At 38.9% G+C, this 24599-nt stretch overlaps 1 protein-coding gene across 2 annotated transcripts; it reads right to left on the bottom strand.

The window, feature by feature from the left end:
- Window positions 1–13901: 13901 nt before the first annotated feature.
- Window positions 13902–24559, bottom strand: mmp14b (matrix metallopeptidase 14b (membrane-inserted)). 2 transcript variants are annotated; one of them, XM_060873929.1, is made up of 10 exons: window positions 24113–24559; window positions 20680–20828; window positions 20327–20449; window positions 19732–20039; window positions 18061–18222; window positions 17781–17944; window positions 17562–17700; window positions 17298–17448; window positions 17104–17219; window positions 13902–16460 (listed from the first exon to the last, which is right to left on the bottom strand). In XM_060873929.1, the coding sequence occupies exons 1-10, from the start codon at window positions 24209–24211 to the stop codon at window positions 16066–16068; spliced, it is 1806 nt and encodes a 601-aa protein (XP_060729912.1). In that variant the 5' UTR covers window positions 24212–24559; the 3' UTR covers window positions 13902–16065. The 2 variants fall into 2 exon arrangements, with proteins under 2 accessions (XP_060729912.1, XP_060729913.1); XM_060873930.1 differs by lacking the exon at window positions 24113–24559 and having other exon boundaries at window positions 20327–20561; window positions 20680–20790.
- Window positions 24560–24599: the final 40 nt, after the last annotated feature.

Here is a 24599-nt window from a genome sequence, read left to right as displayed (position 1 = left end):
TGGAGAGACTGCGTGGCGCAGATGTCACTCCCCTCCATGTTACCTGATATGAGCGTCCTTCCAGGTAGGAAGCAAACCATTCCCAAGCTGATCCGCAAATCCCAAGAATCCTGAGGGTGGACAAGAGAGTCTTGTGGTTGACCGTATCAAACGCTGCTGAAAGGTCAAAGAGGATAAGGACGGATGACATTTTGGCTGATCTAGCAGCATGTAGTTTCTCAGAGACATCCAAAAGGGCTGTCTCTGTGGAATGAGCTGCTTTAAAGCCAGACTGGTTGGGGTCTTGGAGGTTGTTCTGTGAGAGATAGACAGACAGTTGATTATAGACAATGCGTTCAAGAATTTTTGAAAGAAACGAGAGAAGTGATACCGGTCTGTAGTTACTGATGTCTGATGGATCCAGAGCAGGTTTCTTTAGGATGGGAATAACCCTTGCTCTCTTGAAAGTAGTTGGTACCTGACCAGATGCTATGGATCTATTGACGATAGTGGAAATGAAGGGCAGAAAGTCTTGCGAGATGGTCTGGAGCATAGTGGAAGGGAATGGTTCCAATGGGCAGGTGGTAGGATTGCAAGACTGGATGAGCTGTAAAATCTCTTCTGCTGCTACAGTTGAGAAATGTGACAACAAAGGTGTAGGGGAATCCATACTCTGAGATGTAAGTGCAGTCGGGGCTGAAGTGAAGGTCCGGCAGATTTACTCAATCTTCTCCTGGTAGAAAGAAGCAAAGTCTTCTGCAGTCAGGGAGGATGAAGAAGGTGGAGCCAGGGGGTTGAGCAGAGAAGAGATGATGTTGTGGAATTTCCGAGGGTCATGTGAGGAAGCTTCAAGCTTTTCCTTGTAGAAGGAAGTCTTGGCAGGTCACATCTGAGGAGAACTTGGCAAGAAGTGTTCGGTAAGGATCAAGATCTGTATCAAGTTGTGATTTCTTCCACTTTCTCTCTGATGATAGCTCTCTTCGATTGTTGTGCAGCACATCTGAAAGCCAAGGAGCAGAACAAGAAGTTTTCTTGGGTTTAGTGAACATAGGGCAGAGGAAGTCCATAGTTGAGGAAAGAGATTAGAGGAAAGTATCTGTGGCCGAGGGTAGTGAGGAAAATGACTCCAAGGGTAGTGAGGAAAATGACTCAGGATCAGGAAGGGAAGAAAGAGTGCCAGAAGCTACAGAAGAAGGGGAGACAGAGTGAAGGTTGCGGCGGGTAAGAGCGAGGGGGTGAGAGGTAGTTTTAGGTAGGGTAGGGAGAGTGATGGTGAAGGATACCAGGTGATGATCAGAGACGTGTAGTGGGGCAGCAGTCACGTCTGTAGCTGGAGAAGGACGGGTGAAACTAGGTCCAGGACATTGCCTCCTTTGTGTGTGGGGATGTAGCTGTTGAGTGTGAGGGTGAATGAGTCGAGAAGAGACAGGAGGGAAGAAGAATGTAGCTTGTCAGAGGGGAGGTTGAAGTCACCAAGCACTGTCAGGGGGGAGCTATCAGAAGGGAAAGCACTAAGCAGTGTGTCCATTTCTTCCAGGAAGTCACCTAGGGGACCAGGAGGGCGGTAAACAACAATGATAACAAGGTTGATTGGAGAGGTAACTGAAATTATATGGAATTCAAAAGAGGAGATGGTTAAATGTGACAAGAGGAGAGGTGTAAAGCACCATTTCTTTGACAGCAATAAACCTGTACCACCACCCCTGCCTGTTTCTCGTGGTGAGTGAGAGAAAGCATAGGCAGAGGATAAAGCAGCTGGTGTAGCAGTGTTCTGTGGGGATATCCAGGTCTCTGTTAGCGCAAGAAAATCAAAGGAGTAAATGGGAAGTTAAAGCAGAGATAAAATCAGCTTTTTTCACAGCAGACTGGCAGACTGGCAAACATATGTTTGATTGGGAAGATCAAGATTCATGAGCAATGGAACAATTATTAATGCATCATTTTGATAACCACCTAGAAGCACTACTTCCTTGGGAGTGAATAGAAGGTTTATGAAAACAAACAAACAAATAAACAAATCTTTTTTTCTGAGTTTATTGGACAATGCACTATTTGACATGGATGCACAGTTTCCCTTTACTGTATGTTGGATTACAAGTGGGTGGAACCTTTTAACCACCTGTCAATCACTAAATTAGAAACAAATATGACTGACAGCTCAAACTTAAACATCAAATCAAATCAAATCAAATCAAATTTTATTCGTCACATACCTGGGGTCTCATTTATAAAGCGTGCGTACGCACAAAACGGGGCTGGAAACGTGCGTACGCCAGTTCCCAGGCAAAGGTTGTGATCTATAAAAAACAAACTTGACGGGAAAATGTGCGCACCTTTAAGCAAACTTTGAGACGTGCGTACGCACATTCTGGAGACAAAGGGAATTGGCGACACAGATGGTGAGGTCGTGAACTGAAGTTAGATTGTAGAAAATAAATGTGGGAAGAGCGATTATAAGAATTAATGACATTTAATTTTCACTCGGGGGGGCATGGTGGCTTAGTGGTTAGCACGTTCGCCTCACACCTCCAGGGTCGGGGTTCGATTCCCGCCTCCACTTTGTGTGTGTGGAGTTTGCATGTTCTCCCCCTGCCTCGGGGGTTTCCTCCGGGTACTCCGGTTTCCTCCCCCGGTCCAAAGACATGCATGGTAGGTTGATTGGCATCTCTGGAAAATTGTCCCTAGTGTGTGATTGCATGAGTGAATGAGTGTGTGTGTATGTGCCCTGCGATGGGTTGGCACTCCGTCCAGTGTGTATCCTGCCTTGATGCCCGATGACGCCTGAGATAGGCACAGGCTCCCCGTGACCCGAGGTAGTTCGGATAAGCGGTAGAAGATGAATGAATGAATAATTTTCACTCCATTTCATACGTTATATCCACATTATTATGAAGATTAAATCCAACAGTGTTGTTTGTGCCGATTGTTTTAGGCTATATACATCTAGTAAAATCCAAACGTAATTCAAAATGTATATAAAAAAAAAATAATAATCAGCGCTGCCTTACAGTCACATTGTCCACAACAGGAGCGCAGGAGGAGCTGGCACGACTACATGTGATACAGAATAGCATGAAATACCCTTTTATTAGAGAACTGCAGAGCACAGTGTAAAAACGAAATATTTTCCTTAATGTACATATATCATAAAATGTCAAAGTCTGCAAATACAGTCATGAAGCACAATCGCTACTCATCATCGGTCCTAACTATTACTGTGTTCATTACAAAACCGTCATGAAGAAGCATGTGTTTACTATAACATTCATTCATTCTTTCATTCATTCATTAATTTTCTACCGCTTTATCCAAACTTCTCGGGTCACGGGGAGCCTGTGCCTACCTCAGGCGTCTTTGGGCATCAAGGCTCACTATAACATTTTCGTCTTAAATTTTCGCCCACAAACTAATTCTGTGATTTTGTCAAGGTGTTAACGACCAGTCTAATTGCTAGAAACATATAAATCCTCCGGTGACCCGGGTATGTAATGCTTCATGATGGCACTGCTGGCACTGTTATAGGATTACGCCAATGGCAGAATAAGGAGAGAACGAGTTTTCAGGGACCATGATTTCCTGGCCCATTATGATGACTGGCTAATAAGCCGATTTAGATTCCCTAGAGCTGTGCTCTTGGATCTATGTGATGAATTGGGTCCAGTATTAGAGAGGGCAACACGCCGGAACCATGCCATCCCAGTCCAAATACAAGTCCTCACCACTCTGGGGTTCTTGGCAACCGGCTGTTTCCAGCGGGAATTGGCAGACAGGTAAATTATTTATATAAAAAAAACTACAAGTAATCCTCAACTTTGTGTCTAAGACCTTTTTGTATATGAAATAATTCTATTGGAATCTATCATCTCACCCTATAGGTCTGGTATATCACAGCCGTCCCTGAGTGCCATAATATCTGTCGTTTTGAATGGTATACTTAATATGGGTAGTCGATACATCAGGTTCCCATACACTGTGCGAGAACAGGCCGAAATTAAAATGCAATTTGCAGCAATGTCTGGTTTCCCAAATGTAATCGGCGCAATTGACTACAGTCATGTTGCTATAAGGGCACCATCTGAAAATGAATTTGCTTATGTTTAACAATATTAAAAAGTAGAAACTGTAACAATTTTGTTTTTAATATAATTATAACAATGTTGCTTTTAATATAATTATAACCTGCAGGCGACAGTGGCTACCCCCTGAGACGCTGACTCCTCAACCCATTTTTAAACCCGCAGAGCGCAGAGGAAACTCATTATAACGAGGTCCACTCTCGTGCTCACGCAGTGATTTGCATTGACTATTTATGGTTAAAAATGGGCGTGTACAGGGCGGGATTTGAGGCTGGTTCACGTACGCACATCTGCGGGTGATCTGTGATTTATAAAGGGAACATTGCTTACAGGAGTGCGTACGCATGGTTTTATAAATCGGAATATTTTTTGCCGTACGCCATTTTTGGCTTTTGGGCGTACATAAACTTTTAGTAGGGATCCTACGCACAGTTTTATAAATGGGACCCCAGGTCCGTAGCCAGCCTATTGAAAGGGGAGGTTCTTTTTTCAAAATGTGGACCTTTTTGCAGTTTTTCTCCTCCTTTTGTATTTAATTATGAGGTTCAAATACTTCATTTTGGTGACATTTTATGCACTAATTTGTGCTGGATTAGCTTGTCTGCTGGTATCTTAAGGAGCACGCTTTTTGATGCATCTAAATTATTTACTGCATTGTTGTCAAATTGCTTCCTCGTGTACCACCTTTGTCAGTCCATACACAGTTCATAAGTTTAAACACCACACTAACAACAGAATAGATTTAATGAACTTTACTGAAGTATTAATAATAATTATTTTCATCATCATTTCTTGACTCTCTGCAATGCCTCTTTGCTTGTTGCTGTATTTGTCTTGACACTTATGGATTTAGTACACTGGTCAGTTCCAATCTTCTTGTTTCCCGTGTAAAGAGCAACTCGCATGGTGTCTTTAATCTATTTTGACTTATTTAAGGTAAACTTTGAGACTGAAAAGTTTTAACAAGCTAACCTAAATAGAAAAGGAAATGAATGTTTATATAATTGTAATAGTAATGAAATTACCTCCCTGGGACGTAACAGTTACGTTGCCAGCTGGTAAGTCATGAAATTACCACAAATGACCAATAAATTCCGTAACTAGTACGTCGTGTGTTAGCTGGGTAGGCATCATAAATCAATTAATATACTAATCATTCCAGATCATTTACCTCAAGCGGTCCGCTTTGAAGTTCTCAGAGGAATAAAGACGTGCACCGAAGGAGAGAAGCATTTCCATTGGCTCCAGTCTGCTGGTATTGGCCAATCACAAAAGTCGATATTGCACAGCCAATATCACTGAATATCCCACTATGGTTTATTATTATAATTACGCTACGTTTATATGGATATTATATTGTAGACTATTGAGTGGATAAAATATAGAAATCCTTTTAATTAAAAAAAACATTATATATATATATATATATATATATATATATATATATATATATATATAAAAAACAAAAAACATTATTTTGCAGAAAACACACTGATCAAAATTAGAGAACACTTTCAGGTACCTCCCAGTTATTGGTGTTAATCTGGCACCTGGTGTTAATTTTCTTGATTATCTGTCAACCCCATTTAACTGGCAGCCTAACTTCCAGTTTCACTGACTCTGTAAGATGGTGGGCCGTTCTAAAGTGACTGAAAGCCTCCGGCAGCATGTTGTCCAGATGAAGGCAAAAGGGATGACCCTATCAGCCATAGCAAGACAAGTTAGTCATTCCAAATCTGTGATTTCAAGAATATTGAATCTTTACAGCATCACAAACTCATTCAAGTCCCCCAAGAAAGCTGGTCGTCCACGGAAGACAGATACAAGAGTGGACAGGATACTGCGGAGGATCTCAATGGGCAATCGTCTCCACACTGCAGCTGGAACCAGTTCAGCGCTGAACAGGGTAAGGATCTGTCTCGTCATACAGTGTCTCGACGTTTAAGAGCATTTGGACTGAAAGCCCACTCTGCAGTGACCAAACCTCTCATTAGCAGAAAGAATCAAAAGGCTAGACTAAGCTTTGCTGAGGAGAATGTTGTGTGGACAGAGGAGAACTGGTCCAAAGTTCACTTCAGTGGTGAAAGCAAGTTTAATTTATTTGGGTCCGATGGGAAACATTATGTTCGGCAACAAACTAGAGAAAGACTGAACCCAAAGTGTGTAAAGAAGTCAGTGAAAAGTGGAGGAGGAAGTGTCATGGTTTGGGGCATGTTTTCTGCAGCAGGAGTTGGGCCTCTTGTACAGCTACATAGCAGAGTGAATGCAAATGTTTATCAGAACCTTCTTCAACAACATATGGTTCCTTCCCTGCGTTCATCACCCAATCAGCCCGCAGTGTTCATGCAGGACAACGCTCCATGTCACACAGCAAAACGGGTAAGGCCTTGAAACTGAAAACATTGAAATAATGGCCTGCCCAGAGTCCTGATCTCAACCCAATAGAGAACCTCTGGAAAATCCTTGGCGACAAAGTTATGGCCAAGAAACCCACTACAGTCACAGAACTGTGGAGGAGACTGGAAGTAGAGTGGACCAAAATCACACCAGAGCAGTGTGAGAGACTAGTGCTGTCTTGTGGCCGCAGATGTGCTGAAGATTCCTACTAATTGCTGACTGTTGTAACATTCAGAAAATTTTGTTGTAATCTTTTTCCATGCTACAGTCATTGTTGTTCTCTAAATCTAGTTGATTGGTGTGTTTTCTGCAAAATAATGTTTTTTTGTTGAAATGCCTTAGTTATTTTGTGGAAAAGGTGTTCTGGTAGCATGGTATAGACAGGACAAAAACTCCTTCAACTGTTGAGCAGTGAAGATGACATTATTTCAGAATTGTTCAATTGTTTAGAAATTGTTCTCTAATTTTGATCTCCAGTTGTGTGTATATATATATATATATATATATATATATATATATAAATATATATATATACGTATATATACGTATATATATATACACATAAAAAAAAAAAAAAAAAGACTTAAAAAACAGCTTAAATTCTGGGCACTGTGCTGTGCAAGTCCAGAGTTAAAGTGACAGTCCAGAGTTAAAGTGTCATAGTGCAAAAAAAGGTTGTGCAGAAAAAAGTGAAGGGGTCACGGTGGCTTAGTGTTTAGCATGTTCACCTCACACCTCCAGGGTTGGGGGGTTCAATTCCTGCCTCCGCCTTGTGTGTGCGGAGTTTGCATGTTCTCCCCGTGCCTCGGGGGTTGCCTCCGGGTACTCCGGTTTCCTCCCCCGGTCCAAAGACATGCATGGAAGGTTGATTGGCATCTCTGGAAAATTGTCCATAGTGTGTGAGTGTGTGAGTGAATGAGAGTGTGTGTGTGTGCCCTGTGATGGGTTGGCACTACGTCCAGGGTGTATCCTGCCTCGATGCCCGATGATGCCTGAGATAGGCACAGGCTCCCCGTGACCCGAGGTAGTTCGGATAAGTGGTAGAAAATGAGTGCGAGAGAGTGAGTGAGAAAAAAGTGAAGATGGAGGGAGAGGTCCCGTACTAGATCCTGGGTGTTTCCCGGTTTAAACTCTGAATGGCCTGCAGGAAGAAGCTTCTCCTCATTCTCTCTGTGTTTGCTTTCAAGGAGCGGAAGCATTTCCCTGAACGCAACAAAGAAAAGAGTCCATTGTTGGGATGGCTGAGGTCCTTTACGATCTTCATAGCCCTGGCCGATTCACATAGAACATGCGCTAGGTCTAACTATAAAAAAGTATAAAAAAGTATACATTTCTTTTTGTTTATTTAAATTTTTTTGTACATTGCACAGGGCTGTGTTTATTATTAGTAGGGCTGGTAATTTAACACGTTAATTAGATTAATTAATTATGAGAAAAAATAACGCGTTAATATTTTTAACGCATTTAACACGCCCCGCCCCTCCCCACACCTGTACCAATGACTACACATCTTGCAATAAGCTGTAGTGGCGAGTTAGTCAAGCATGATGCCAAACGACACAGATCTGCCTGGCTTTCTGAAGGGCAAATTTAAATTCAAAACTCTTTCCAACTTTAAAACCAAAGTCCTTTGTGTTCTCTGCAATAAGGAATTTGCCTACCATCGAAGTAGTTCTAGCATGAAATACCACCTGAACTCAAAACATATTGCGAGCTCTGCAGTTCCGCCAAACCACGCTGACTGAAAATCGCCGCAAATTAAGTAAGTCGTCCTCAGAAACACTAACAAATGCAAGATCTAAATGGATTGCAATGGACTGTAGGCCTGTTAATATTGTGGAAGACAAGGTGTTAATGGATGCTTTTCGAATTGCGTCTTCCGATAGAAGCTACACACTACCGGCGAGACGTACAGTACTTTCGAGAATAAATCAGCTGTATGACACCGAAAAACTATCAAAACAGGAAAAATTTACTCAAGCACAATACAGTATGTTGCTCTGACCGGAGACCACTGGACTTCAATCAGTAATCACAGCTATCTAGGTGTTACTACGCACTTCATCGATTGTAACTGGACACTTCAGTCCTTTGCGTTAACGGTACTTAAAACAGAGACACGGCATTATTCTGATACATGTGCAGAACAGTTCCTAACGGTGGCAGACAAGTGGAACATTACAGAAAAAGTGACCACTATCTAACCATGCAAAATATGGTTGCAGCAGCAAGAAAACTTCTGTTTGATCACATTCCCTGTGCCGCGCACATATTGCAGAGGACCATTACTGTTTGCCTTTCGGACAGTGGGTTTATTGATTCAATGACAAAGTGTCGCAAAATTGTAGGACATTTTAAGCACAGCCCTGCTAACACAGAGGAGCTACATCAGCAACAAACAGCAATCGGACAACAAAGAGAGCAACCGATACAGGACGTTTCAACGAGGTGGAACTCATCACTCGATATGATCGCACGTCTCTTGCGGAATGAAGAGGCTGTTAAAGGCTTTTTCTTGTAAAAAGCATGTTTACCTTGCTTAGTGAGAGCTCTACTCATTTTAGCTGTGTAACAAATATAGCTGGAACCACAAATGGGATGGATGTGTGGCAGACTTTCTTGTGGCAGCTTGTGCAGTTTGTCCCACTCAGCAGCAGTCAGCAATTTTAAAATCACCTTTTATACTCATGTTAAATATGCTTATCTTAGCCTAAACTAAATGTACTGAAATGTATTTGACCTTGTTATCTTCCACCTCAGGTATGTGACTGAACTCCTTGGGGGTGAAACTTATGTTTCATGCTCTGTGGTGCTGCCTGCATTCTGCCACCTTAACCATGTAATGAGGGTCTCTGATGAAGATCCAGCATATGTGGCAAGGTTCAAGACTGCCTTCAAGAAAGACCTTGCTGAACGCCAAGCTGTCATGAACAATGAATGGCTGAATTCATCAGCTCTTGACCCAAGTTTTAAGGGCTTGAAGTGCCTAGCAAGAGGAAAGAGAGAACAGGTGTGGTCCAGCCTTGAGAAAATACTACAGGAGGCAGAACCCAGCACACATACTCCACAACCCAGTGAAGAACATGAGCCAGCTAAGAAAAGGAGAATCCTTCTGCTGGGTTCAGAGTCAGACTCAGAATCAGAGGAAGAAAATCATGTTAGCAATGCACTACAAAACTACAGAGCTCAACCCACTATTGAGATGGATAAGTGTCCTTTAGGGTGGTGGTCAGTTAATGCAGAGGGCCACACCTACTGTACCATGCAAAAGACTTTTCTCACTGGTGGGCAACATGTGCATGTGCAAAAGAAGAGGGCATCTTTAAACTCAGAAAATGTAAACAAATTACTTTGTCTTAGCAACTGGTTGAAGGAGAAATAAGAAATTAGGGTTTCTTGTTAAATCACTGTTTGTAGCCTGTGATAGGCCATTGTAGCCTACGTGATAGGCTAGTGTTCAATAATAAAAAAATGTTACGGCCATTGTAGCCTAAGTGATAGGCTTGTGTTAAATAAAAAACTGCTTTTTGTTATATTGGTTCAATCTTCCTCAAACACAATCATTTTAAATGACATTTTGGGGGGAAATTCTCAACTAATATTTACATGCAATTAAATGCGATTAATTAAATTAATTAATCACCACATCATGTAATTAATTAGATTAAAAATTTTAATCGCTTACCAGCCCTAATTATTAGCCCTATCTTTATCCCTAATGATAATCTTAGTCATAAGCATTCTCAGGAAGAGAAAAATATGATTTTCTAAGAATGCCCTAAGCCAATCAGGACCAATAAGCCCAGTTTCTGTCATGGGTCAAAATATGCACAAAATTATTAGAGGCAAACAGTGACACAGTTAAATCATTAAGTGTATGCTTTGTTACTTCCCCTGTTCCACTGTTATGCTAACTAATGATGGGAAGTCCGGTTCTTTCGGACACTTCATTTTAATGAACCAGTTCAATAATCCAGTTCACCAGTTCTTTTATGTCCTGACGTAATGACGTAAATTCCTTCATCCCGCCGCTGCTGGCAGATATTAATACAATCAATTTAACACATTTGAAAAGTTCTTTGTAATCATAACTTTAGTTGAATGCATTTCTTACATTTAAGTTTTGCAACTAAAACACCCAGTACAGGCATTGATGTGCAAACGTGGGTGTTTTACGTGTCTTAAAGATATAAAGTTAATAAACTAATCTTCAGTAACTTACAAAAACTTACAAAAAAAAGCATAATTTTGAAATGTTTCTTTCGCTCCATCAGTTGTTTCAAAAATTAATGCAACTGAGTTAAACACTCATACGTTGATAAGACATTAAATCATAACCATTTACATTTGTTACTGTATCAGTTCCGTGATTTACGCATGCGCAGTAACAACAGCTCATCGGTTCTCAGTATGTCGGACGCGTCCAAAAGAAACAGTTCTCAGTTCAGTGTACTGATGATTCGCTGTATCAGTTCAATGATTCAAGCATGCGCAGTATCAACAGCTCATCGGTTCTCGGACGCGTCCTAAAGAAACATTTCTCAGTTCTGTACCTATGATTCGCTGTATCGGTTCAGTGATTCATGCGCAGTATCAACAGCTCGCGCTCACAGTTCTCTCAGCACAACATGTCTCAGTTCAGTGTACAGGAGTTACATATACTCCGGGATATTAGTTTATTTAGAGTCGGAGGGGCTGTCAGGCATGACCGAAAGTGAGTAACTTTAGTAACTTGTGGATCAGCGCTGATTCAAGACGCGAACTGTTTAGAACGAATCAGTCCGATTTGGTGAACTGGTTCATCCAGTTCACTAAAAAGAACCGGTTCAAAAGAACGATTCGTTCACGAACTGGCCATCACTAATGCTAACTCCCACAGTCAATGAGTGGCTTTGATCTGGAAGGAATTCATGTTAAAACTAAATGAATTCAGAAATTTTGCTTATATGCACACCACTATTTAAACCTAATGGTTTTGTCAGTCAGCATGTGAACATAGTCTGTGCCATGTACTGTATCAGAGCGGTAATTTCTCAGAGAGGTCATTATTTTGCCATTTCAACCGGATTTTCCCCAGTGAAGAGTTTAGAGATATTTTATTGATGTTTAGGCCAAAGTTAGGTGTCTTCTCTATTTTCAGAAGGCTATTTTGCTCCAGCTTCAGCAAGTGAGGTGGATCACTGGATCATTCAATTTGTTGTGACAAGTGGCTTGTTGACTCACCTTATGCTGAGATTGTTTGTCTTGCAGCCAAAAGTATGGGCCAGAGCTGCTTGGTGGTTCACTGATTCTGTTTCTGTGCACTCTCCTTATCCACTTTGAATTATTAATCTGTCTTCCTGTACATTGTTTTTCACCTTTTTATACAATTGGATAATGGGCCCTGCTCAGGTCTTATTTCTATTCTGTACCATGTCCATTCCCATAGCAATTTCACCCTGTGAAAAAGTAATTACCCACTAAAAATATTAGGAGTAACATCTGCAATCCAGCAGTTCCGATAACTGTAGTTTTTCACTTCAGCCACATTAGTATGCTTTTAAGCACAAACCACCACTATGGCCTATGGGGATACACTAATGTGCACCTTCCCCAGACTTTTACTACAAATTTATAAACCCCCTTTTACAGTATATTGGGTATCTTTGTTTGCTGTTTGATTCCTGTACCGTTTTGCTTTTCTGCAAGGCCTAGCTGAAAAGCTTTCTTTCAGGACAATGCCACAAAAAAACATCCATAAAGGTTTTCTTCAAACCAATGCAATATACAATTTTACACATCATTTTAGGGGACAGCACATATCATACCTCAACTGTCTGATCACATTAATTTGAACAAATGCAAAAAGTTGATGAATCCAGAACAAAGACAAAACAAAAAGATATATAGCATATGACAAGTGTGTCACTTGAATTTAATACAATTGGCATTGGCATCAGTTCAGTTGTTGAGAAGTTAACTCCTCAACAACTGAACTGAACTGTACTGAGCACAACACACACACACAAACACACACTCAACTGTGTGGACTGAACTGATCTGCACCAAATACACACTCTTCCATTATGAATCCATTTACACAGCACCACCATATCAAACATTTTTCATGCCGTCTTGCACATTCAGTCAATTGCTGTTTTGTACAATTCATTACAATACCTCATGTAACTGCTGTTATAATATTACGGGTCCATTCCAGTATTTCTGCACATGTAGAATATGTAGTATGTACTCTGGTCGGTGCTACTTTTGGGTATTGTCTTTGTGTATTGTCTTGCAGTGTTTTTTATTGTTTGTTTGCACTGTCTTTTGTCTCGCACTGTTTGAACTAGGTTGCACAGATGCACTTTACGTGGCTAAGTCTAACTTACTTATGTACTTAGCTCTGTGTTGTTCCATGTAGATCTATCTTTGTTCTATGTAGCACCGTGGTCCTGGAGAAACGTTGTCTCATTTTACTAGGTACCTGTGTCAGCTATATATGATTGAAATGACAATAAAAGCTTCTTGACTTGACAATTCATGAATACATACATCAGACCCTTTTCAAACATGCCAATTTGCTGTGGTTGTTCTCAGAGGCAAGACCCACAAATGCCAAACATCTAGACAAAGAAATGTCTTACTGTATCTACCACAAACCTAATGAATGCAGGGGTTACTAACATCTAACACTAAATGCACAGTAGTTACAAAAATAGTAATAATTATGACCACTTGAATAATAAATACTTAAATAATAAGTTAACTACAATAAATACCCATGATGTCCTTTATGCTATATGAATGTGTGAGTACAAAGAAATTAGTACACTTATGTGTATGAACCTTATGTTTTAAAGATTTGCAATTAGGCTGGTTCAGAATGACCATCAGTCCCTCATGGTCAATTGCTCTAATCAGCAACAAACTACAGTGGTGACACTCACTCTGCAAATGCCCAGTAACACCCTCTGTCTGATTTCAAAAGAACTGCAATTTAATCACAGCTCTGAAGAATTACGGTAGTCATCAAAAGTTTAATTGTTGGAGGTAATTGAACTGTCCTTGGCCGATTAGCTCATACTGTATGTTTTGGATCATGAGCAGAACCTTTCTTTCTCCTCATTTTGGCCCTTTCATCTCTTTGTTAGAGATTTATCTTGGCTCTCTGTATTTCAGTATGAAATCAGTATGTCCTTCCATTTCTTATTACTGATGGAATCTCTTGTCCTCAAATGTACTTTCATCTACCACAAATCTAATGAATGTAGAGGTTACTAACACTAATCATACCTATTTAGAAAATGGCTTCCTGTGAACTGCTTTTTCTTGTAAGCCTTATGCATAACCGCACATTTCTTACACTGTTGGTATAATAATTATAGGCATAATAGTGCCAAAATGAAAATAAGTCCAGTCAAACAGCACCACAACATGGTTAACTGTAAACACAACTAGTATTAGCTCTTTCTTTTTGTCTTTGATTTATTATTTTCTTAAATTCCGAAATTCAAAAATTAAGGTCACTACATGTGTTTTGCCTGTCCAGCAGGATATTCTATTGTCAATGTTAGTAAAACACATCATTTCATTTAGAAGAATGTTAGTACAAGTAATAATTACATCATCATCATCATAATCAATAATTTTGGTGAAGACATTGCAATATTAAGGACTAATAGTTAAAAGTTATAGTTATTCAAACGGTATAATCATTTAGGTCAGTTTTTAACCCTGAATGCTATGTATATGTGAGAGTATAAGCTATATTTGTCATGTCATCAGGAGATGTACAAGGCCATCCAGTAAACAGTAAGCATCTTTACATTAACATATAGCAGTTGAAATGAAGACAAACGACATTAGGGCATAAAAAAGTAAAAAAGGACTGGTGACATCAGTCAATACACCAAGAGAAGACTGAAAATATGTTTGAGGTTTCTCTTTTACAAGGGTAAGGAAAGTAAAAAAAAGTTAGAGAGATAATCAGCTAAACTAATGGCAGGCCATTTATTACAACATACAGCAACATTGTAAATGTTAGTGGTTTTATTTATGCAGTAAACAATTCTATAATTTTCTATAAGACAAAAACATTACAATTAACATGGCTCATAAATATATCTATGATAAACTTGATTATGAGCAATGATACATTATTTATCATAATCATACGTTCTGACTATATCAAATGATGTTTGAAATAATTTCAAGCAAATTTCCATGGAAACTGAAAATATATAGTATTACGTAATGTGAATTTTCAGTTAGGTGCAAGTCTCTGTGTGCGCATGTGAAAGTATTTTTTGTGCCAGTCATTGTGTGTGGGAGCAATTAAGTTTACTGGAGTACAATTCTGGACATTTTAATTACTAGTGCTGCAATAATGGCTGAAATTTCTGGACTGACACTATCAGGTAAATATATTGTTGAATTATAGTTTCATTGTATGCAGACATTTAGGTAAGCATAAACAAAACATTTAGGTAAGCATAAACAAAAGAGACAACAAGCCTATGAATACAAAAGTTTTAGAAATCAAATTCTGCTAGCATAGGCTGCTATAAACATTTCGTTTATCTTTGTTTTAACTAAATTGAAATGTATTTAATAAAGGACCCAAGCACCTTGCAATTCATATTCTCAAATGTATAACATTTCAGCTTCTTTGCTACTATGACTTATTTGCTCCTCACTGTCTAGAATAGGCTGATTGGAATTGCATGTATTTAGCAAGAACATTTTACGAAATGTTGACTGACAGTGACTATTTGATAGCAGCGTTTGTCTAATTTTCTCAGTCAATTTCTTTTTTAGAGAATTAGGAACCATTTAACTAATTGCAAGAATCAAATTTCCATTTCTGTCTCCTTTTTTGAACATGACCACTGTAGCTAGACAACAGATTTAGAGGCTATTGGCCAAAAATTATTCAACTCCCAGAGGCAGCATTCTTAAATAGCTACATTTAAACATCAGTCTTTTTTTTAAGTTCCACTTCGGGTAATTCATTGTGGATGTGCACATAAACGAGCATGCTCTAGCTCCAAGGTTTATACTGTGAATACTTTGGTTCTACTTTTTTGCAATATTGTGACTCACATTATGACCCCAAAAGGATAAAAATATGAGTCAAAATGTGTTGGATTTTCTTTTAATGATGATGAGAACAGCCATTTAAAAAAAAAAAAAAAACATGCAATGAAAGTATAAGTTTAAAATTTTTTCAAATAAATTAATGTATTTATGTCTCAGCAGAGGACATAATGAGTTCTTTTGAGCATTATCAGATTTTATTATTTTTTTGCTTCTACAGAAATATGGTAAAATACGTTGCTTTTGGTTGCTCAGTAAAGCGGTGTTTAAGGCTAAAATTGCACAGTGCACCTCCCATTATTATAAAAAACTTGTATGTACTGCGAGCAGGGTTGTCAGTCAAAATTGCACCAGTTTATCTTAAGGTTCTTGGGGCCAGAAATGGTCTTTCTAATTTTTACATGCAGATAAATATCTTGAACCACTTTTTATTATATTTTGCAAAGGTAAGTCAACAATGTTTGGAAATAATATATACCATACTTCCTGTAGCTTTATTTTCATCCCTCTCTCCTCTTTATACATCTTCAGCCCTCTACACCTTGTCTAGTAGGGAACGCTGACAGTAGAGTAGATGCCGTGGAGTGCCATACTTGCGGAAAAAGAGCAAGGCTCCTAGCGTGCAAATTAAACAAACCAGCAACACAAGCGCCACCACTACACGTCCCATTCCACTTCCATCACCAGGAGCGTTGTCCACCTCAATGACAATGACTTCTGTTTTCTCCAGTTTATCCTCATCTGTATTATTCTCTTCGTCATGATTATTGCCATCACTATCACCACTTTCTCGCCCTCTGCCTGTCTTAAGGTCTTCATCTGGACAGCCAATCCAATCACTTAAGGCAAACTTGGGGTAACCAGGCTCCACTCTCATCAACTGGTTGTTGAACTTCCAGTATTTATTGGCTTTGTAGAAATATGTGAAACCTGAAATTCAGAGAAATTATCTGTAGTATTTGTAACAATGACAATACTTAGGATTGTGATGTCCTTTCCTTTACCCAGAACTAATAGACCTATACATCTATAGTATAATATACATCTGTTTGTTGAGTAATATTCTATTACATTTATTTATAAATATGTGATCAATTATAGGGGCACGGTGGCTTAGTGGTTAGCACGTTCACCTCACACCTCCAGGGTCGGGGTTCGATTCCCGCCTCCACCTTGTGTGTGTGGAGTTTGCATGTTCTCCCTGTGCCTCGGGGGTTTCCTCCTGGTACTCAGGTTTCCTCCCCCAGTCCAAAGACATGCATGGTAGGTTGATTGGCATCTCTGGAAAATTGTCCCTAGTGTGTGAGTGAATGAGAGTGTGTGTGTGCCCTGCGATGGGTTGGCACTCCGTCCAGGGTGTATCCTGCCTTGATGCCCGATGACGCACAGGCTCCCCGTGACCCGAGGTAGTTCGGATAAGCGGTAGAAGATGAATGAATGAATGAATGAATGATCAATTATAACTATTTATTTATTTTTAAAAATGAAATCTAGCTAAACATAGCTCTATATGAACAATTATTCCACTTTTAAAAACAATTATTGAGAAACTGAATTTAAAAAGCTTTCTTACTTTGGTCTCGGCTCATGAAAGATGCTTTGATGTCATCGGGGACACCCTGCCACTTGCTACATGGTTTAGGGTAGTCCGGGTCCACCGACCTTAACTCTTCATTATATCGATAATATCTGTGGAAAAAAGACACTAACAATATCCTTTGTGATCATCAAGAAATAGTATCTTAACAAACCAAAACGGTCACCTACTTATTTCCTCTAAAGAAGTAGGTGTTGCCTGTAGGTGTATAATAAAGGGCAGCATCAATTCTGTCTTGGGGGAGGCCTCTGCCCATTGCTCTCAGTGTCTTTGGGTAGCCTGGCTCCAAATTTGCTTCACTGAATACCCAATGTCGGTCACCTGAAGAAGAGGTAATTATATACTTTTTTTTTAATAATTTGAAATGTTTTTAAGTTTTTTATTCTTCTGCAACAGATTTTAGGATAAAGTTACAAAATGAAATCAGCTCTTACCTTTGAAAAAGACAAACTTTCCATCCTCTCTCTCATAGGCAGCATCAACTGAGGTCGGTAGACCTCTCCAAACATGTCCAATTGGCAGTGGATAATTTTCCATAACTTGGTGATTACGAACGCGCCAGAACCATTTATTCTACCACACAGTATCAAATAGCTTTAGATATTAACATTTTATTAATTGTAAATTGTAAGCACAAAGATTATTGTAAATACCTTGAAAATAAACATTTCTCCTCTTAGAATTGCAATGCTGTCAAAGTGACCTTCACATATATCAGGGCCAAAGTGAGGCTTGCGTGGAGAGTCAGAGGGATGAGGGATATGGTAAGGAGTGTAGGGGATAGCTGAAGGTTGAGGATGGCTGTTAGGGTCGGGTCCTATAAAAATGTAGTAAGAAATAGTGACATAATAATGTCAGCATTCTTAGGATACATGTTTAATTGGTTGTATTTTGTTACACATCAAAGCAAATTCAATTATTTCTCTAACTTACCATAAAGCTGCTGAATACCACGACGGTCATCCTCAGGAAGCTCAAAGTTGTCTGTGTCCATCCATTGATAAAAAGGTGCCATGATGGCAGAGGGGTCATTTGAATGTTCCATACCCAATGCATGACCCAGCTCATGCACAGCCACCAGGAAAACATCATTACCTAAGGAAGAGGACAGAAAGCCTTTAAAGGTGTGGAGGCCTTGGGGTGGGGTTGAGTATGTGACCACTCCATATTAATGCAGATGGATTTTCAACAAGAGGTCCAACAATTTCATAACTCATACAGTCATGGGAAAAAAAATAAACTGCACTCTACACCCAATTTTATGCTTTCGGTTATCATGAACTAAATAACAATTTTGTTGTCCTCACCAATTATAAACAATTTACCTTAGGAGATGAGAAAAATCACAAAACAACTCACAACATTCAGAAACCAGGAGGGGAAAGAATAACACACCATAATTCAGTAACATGCAGAACAACCTTAAGCAACAATAACTTAATAATAAGCATAAATGCAATGCAATATTTACATTGTTAACATTGTTAACATTATTTCAATTATATTTTTCATTATATATATATTTTTAAATATATATATTTTTCATTATATATATATATTATATATATATATATATATATATATTATATATATATATATATATATATATATATATATATATATATATATATATATATATATATATATATATATATATATATATACTATATAGTGCCCACACACACACACACACGTGTGTGTGTGTGTGTGCACTATATAGTGGCTTTTAATAACCTGTTATACAGATCATATTTGTCTCAAGAATATTCTATTATAAAGTGGAGTTCATCATTGTCTCAGTGACTGCTTCCCAGGTCCGGTGGTTGTAAAACAGGCTCCAAACATCATGCCTCCACCACCAGCTGGGTTTGGGATGTTTGTTGCAATAATGTGTATTTGGATTTCGCCAAAAGATGCACTGTGCGTGGTGACCAAAGCTATCCACCAATTTTACAAGAAGTTATACTGCCATATTTTTAGGGGTTGTGATTGCAGACATAGGAAAGGTGTCCTTTTTTCCCTACATGGTTTCTATTGGTTTGGGTTTTGAGAAAAATGGCTACATATAGAAATCTTTTTTTTTGTTGTTGAGTTCATTTGTATATTTATAGAAGTAGGTGAGGACCTAAAAGCAGAGGCTCATCTCAGCACTCAGTATTAAGTGAAATTACATCTTGGTCCCAATTTTTGTTTAAAATGCATATGATGCATTGTAATATATATATATGTGTGTGTGTGTGTGTGTGTGTGTGTGTGTGTGTGTGCGCAATATATAGTGGCTTTTAATGGTGATTACATTTACATTTTAACCATGTTTGAATCAGCTCTGTTATCCAGCTATATTTTTATTGATTGATATCAAGTGCAAAGTAATTATTTTATTCTCTTGATAAATGAGAGTACATTTAACTTTTTTCTTTAAATAAATGGTGATTAAATGTAACTTTGTACTCTCCCACTCAATGGGGCTGCTCTGGAAGAATTTAGACCCATCTCAAATCTAAATGATGGCTGTTGGTATAGTGATATATAATACAGTCCTGAGAAAATCAAGGCCTATGTATTTCTCAGTATCTACTTTCAACATTTAGACATCTCTCTTACCCCACAAGTCTCGGTTTCCAATGGTCCAGGGTTCTGCAGCATCAAAGTGTGTGTCTCCTCCTATGCCATTTCCAGGAAAGTAGGCATGTGCTAAGAACCCACCTTCACCGTCAAAGGGACTAGGATCATCATGAAAACCCTCAGCAAATAAGATCATAATGTCTGCATAGTCAGTTGTCTTATCCCTAATGTAACTGTAGGGGATCTCTCGAAATCGTAAAGGGGTGACATTCTCCCACACTTTGAAAGCTTTTCTGATCGCCTCATAGGTCTCATACTCCCCAATCTTGGGCGTGTAGTTCTGTATACTGAAAAATAAAACAGAGAAAATGAAAGAGCAGATCTGGAAAGACAATCAGGAATATTAAACCACAGAGGGAAATACGAAAATGTAGACATATGCTAAGAAGTAGGAAAAAAGCAAAGAGAAGAGAAGAGAAATTGAGCACACAGATAAGTCACATGAGAATCTGATCCAAACCTGAAAGAGGAATGGATTACATTTTGCCACAGAGTAATTTCAGATGTCTGGAAAAAGTTTGTCATGCTCCTCACCAAACCAGAATCTTTAACTCTTTATTTTAATAATTCCTACCAGAATGTGATCATCTTCTTTTTCCATTTCAGTCCCTGGATAGCATATCTTTTCTTTCTTAAGTTGCTCTTAAGCTCTGCTCCAAACTTATCTGGAACACCACACCGAGGCCTCCTCATTGCTCTGGCAAACATTTCAATATATGAGATCATCCACCACACTTAACAGTTTTATAAGTTTCTGTATGAGCTGCTGGGCAACAGTAAATCACTGATAAAATGATGGATTTCTCCACCTGTAATAGCAACCACAGAGTTAAGGGGCCCAAAACATTCTCAATGTTTTGTAAAGTTATGCAATTTAATCAAACTTAAAGACTCTTTAGACAGTTGTTCCATATGAGGTTGACTCACTTCAATGTGTCAGAGTCCAAGTTTCCTGTGACATTTAAGCCATAGAATCTTTGCATTGCAGAAATAGCAGAAGAAATGGATTGAGCTGAACGGGATGCTTCTAAATGAAGATCACCAGGAGGAAGGTACCCATACTGTTGGAGCCATGCCTAGAAGACAAAGACACACGCTAAAGGAAACAAAAGGCAGATCGAATTTCCACAAATTAAAGTTAAATGCAATGGACATTTGAATTTTTTTTTAAAATTTGAATTGAACCTTATGTCACAAGCAATGAGGAGACCCTGTATAAATGAAGTATGCATGTCTCAATGCTTGCAGAAATGCTTCTGCTCATATACTGCTGTGAAAGTTCAGGTTGGCCATCTTCACACTCTGCAGACACTATCAATGATACTGACATAATGACATAAGATGTTTTATTAGGTTACTTGTATAGTTTGAAGATGCTTGAGTACCTCCTTCAGATATTTTCACATAGCAAAGTTTCCATGTTATTGCACGTATATACAGTACCAATACCAATATTCAGTGCCTTCTTACATCCATTCAACAGTGCAAACTTTGCAGGTTTGGTAGATTATCAGGCTATGGCACAGATACTGAACTCTATTTAAACCTGAACATTGAATTAGCCATTCCAAAAAAGCCACATCTTTTTTCAAGTAGAAGAGTTTCTCCTCAATACTTTGTTTGTATTGGGCTCCATCCACATTATCCTTGACGAAATTCCAGGTTCTCCAGCTGAAAAGCAACTCCTAAGCACACATCACTACAAGCCATTTTAGCTATGTGATCTCCCAAAGTCAGTTTCCATCCTCCATACATCCACCAAATTTGTGCTTCATGAAATAACAGCTACAAAATACATATACAATTATGACATTTGGAAGACTTTACCATTTTCCTTACACTGCCTATAAACCAACTTAAAATCTTGTTAGTTTTCTGTTGTTCCCTTTTGGGCCAAGCTGTTCACAATCATATTTTCCGGAACAATCTCAGCATGTTTTTCTTAGTGACCTTTGGCAACAACATGGGGATTTTTCAACATGGGGAACAACATCTTATTTTGATGTCTCCCAGTGAATTCCTGTAGTTGCCTGCATCAGATATAAAACACTGTTGCTTACAAAGCCAAGAATGGACACACCGACCTTAAAGTATTGATCACACCCCATATTACACACTCACTCAATATCTCTAGCACTGCTCAACTGGTCCCACCATCTCCCTGGGTATAAGAAAGCCTTATTTCTTTTTTCCACACAGGCAATGAAATGGACTTTCATCTTCATTTTGCACTTTGTTTAAAAAAAAAAAGAAGAAAAGAATTGTGTGCAATTCTTAGAATATGATTTCCTCAACATAATTTTTAGACTGATAGTATTAGACTTATCAGTATGTATTTTTTGACAGAAATTTCAAAGTACTTTGGTAAGTTGATTTGGTCATCTGCCAAAAGCCATTCATGTAAATGTAAATGTTATATATCTAAGGGTAATTAATGGTGGTGGCCTGGCTGCTGTTTACAGTAAAACACGTCAGTTTTTTTGAGCTCCTTGAAGTAGCATTATTTGATTTTTTTCGCCCTAAAAATAGCTGTTTCAAACCCATTGTTGTTTGTATTAATCTACTATCCCCAGAAATCTTTCCAAAATTTCTGTCTAAACACCCACGATCATGCTTTTGGACTTCAATATACATTAGTAGACACTAATTCTGCAGTTTCAAATAAGTTTGGCTCAGTACTCAATTTGTTTATCCTGTTACAACATGCTGGTTTTTCCACCCACTCTTAATGGTCTGCACATAACTTCCATTTCTTGGGCCCCTTTTTTTTTGCTATTGTGTTTCTCTGACAGCTTGGTCACCCTGTATTAAATGGAGTGTAATTCAGTGTATAGTAAAAACAACAGCATTGGCTTTGCTGTTCCAATATTATCAGAGGGGCCTGTATATTATGCAAGCCTTTCCTCTACAGTAATATATATCTCTGTGGCACAAAGAACACACAATCTGCTTGAAACTCAGTTGCTCTATAGTATCTTGATTGAAGAAACAGTAATTGATTGGCAACTGATCCATTTTCTGCAATGCTTAAACCTATACAGTATGACAAGAAACCTGGAGACTATCACAGGGGACTTGGGGCAAAAGGCAGGGACACCATGGATGAAGCACAACCGTTGGTGTAGCTGTTTCTGAATTTGATGAGGGCCAGATTTTGATCAGATATATGACTAGTTCAAAGCAAATCCCAAATGGCAGGGTGTCATGGGGAATTCCTGGTATGAAGTGGTTACTACTTACCAAAAGTGGTCCAAGGAAGTATAAACGGTGAATTGGTGACAGGGTCATGGGAGCCAAAGGCTTATTGATATGTGTGATGAGCAAATATTAGCCTGTGTTTTCCATGCCTGCAGAAGCCATGCCTTAGAACAAACAACTGAACAAAACAGTCGAGTGAGAGGGAGAAAGGGAGAGAAACAGTTGAGTGAGATGGAGAAACGGAGAGAGACAGACGAGTGAGATGGAGAAAGGGAGAATAAAGAACAAATGGCGCTGCACAAAAAAAAAAAAAACTGCACAAAACTGCCTATGAAAAAAACTGAGTCAGAACACACAATGCATTTCAGCTTGTTTCATATATGTACAGGCCAGTCACAGTGCCCATGCTGACTAATGTCCACTGCTGATGGAGTGTCAGATGGAGTGGAGTAAAGAACACTTCCACTGGAATCTCAAGCAGTGTAAATATGTTCTGTGAAGTGACAAATCACACGTTTCTGTTTATCAATCTGATGGGTGAATCTGATTGGTAGCTGTCAAACTGCATTGTGACAACTGTAAAGTTTAGTGGAGAAAGGATAATGGCTGTCTTTCATAGGTTGGGCTAGGCCCCTTACTTCCTGCAGAGGAAAAAAATTAATGCTTCAAGTATCCCAATACTTTAACACTTTATATTGTATTTATTGGCCTTTATATTTGGTATTATTGCTGGTTATCAGGAGGGAGGACAGTGCCTGTCAGGGCTGCCTGCAGAGGGCCGACACCAGACACCACTGACAAAGAACTTATCCTTATACTCGGGTTTACTGGGTCCCTGCTCATTCTTTTCTTGCAGTGTTAATATGTGAGACACATCAGAATTTTTTTATTCTCCTGAAACTTTTCATGCTTTTGACCACTTGATGAATTGTCAGTTATTATCTACATCCAGCACTTTAAGAAAGATGGCAGCAGTTATTTTCGTTCATCCCACAAAGTTGTCAGGTTCAGTAATACAGAGCAGTTATCTGTGACGAATTATCTGAGAGCATTAAATCATACAGTATTTACATATACAAACATTTATGAATTTAACGAATCTTATCTCCGTGGCAATATAGTCATGCTCTATATATGTATAAAAGCTTGCTGGCCTCCTTACCTCCGGTCTTAAGTCTTCCTTTGTCATCCCACCTCGAACACACAGACAGAATGCAAATAAAAACATCAGCTCCAGGAGTGTTTTGGGCCAAATGGCCATTGTGCTCAGCGTATTCTTAAACAAGTCCAACTTTCGTTTGCTTTGTTTCCCCCTAACTGTTAAAAAACATCGGCTTGCGAAAAACAACTCTCCGGGGAATCAAGAAAATTATTTTAATAACCAAATTAAACAAAACTGCAAATATGTTTTTTTTATTTAACTATAACTATATTGGAATAAGAATAGGCAAAATGAAACACTATATTCAGTAATTATACGGTTTTCTTTCATCTAATTTATTTCTCCCTGAACTTTGACAAACCGTCTTCTCAGTCATATGCAGATTACACCACAGTCTCTGCAGCCATTTTCTCTCAGCTGTTGACGTGGTCGCTCGATGATTCCTATTTTCCCAACTTTCACAAACTTGCACAAAGCCCTCCTCTTC

Source organism: Tachysurus vachellii, chromosome 7, assembly GCF_030014155.1.
Source record: "Tachysurus vachellii isolate PV-2020 chromosome 7, HZAU_Pvac_v1, whole genome shotgun sequence".
NCBI lineage: Eukaryota > Metazoa > Chordata > Actinopteri > Siluriformes > Bagridae > Tachysurus > Tachysurus vachellii.
This window is presented reverse-complemented; position numbering and strand designations above follow the sequence as displayed.

What these genes read in the sequence shown, in the direction of transcription:
- mmp14b (XM_060873929.1), bottom strand. Translation starts at nt 24,211, where the DNA reads ATGGCCATTTGGCCCAAAACACTCCTGGAGCTGATGTTTTTATTTGCA. An exon ending in TTGGACTCTGACACATTGAA is followed by an intron (nt 20,450 to 20,679) that starts GTGAGTCAACCT and finishes AATGTTTGCCAG; the next exon opens with AGCAATGAGGAGGCCTCGGT. An exon ending in GAGAAATGTTTATTTTCAAG is followed by an intron (nt 17,701 to 17,780) that starts GTATTTACAATA and finishes ACTGTGTGGTAG; the next exon opens with AATAAATGGTTCTGGCGCGT.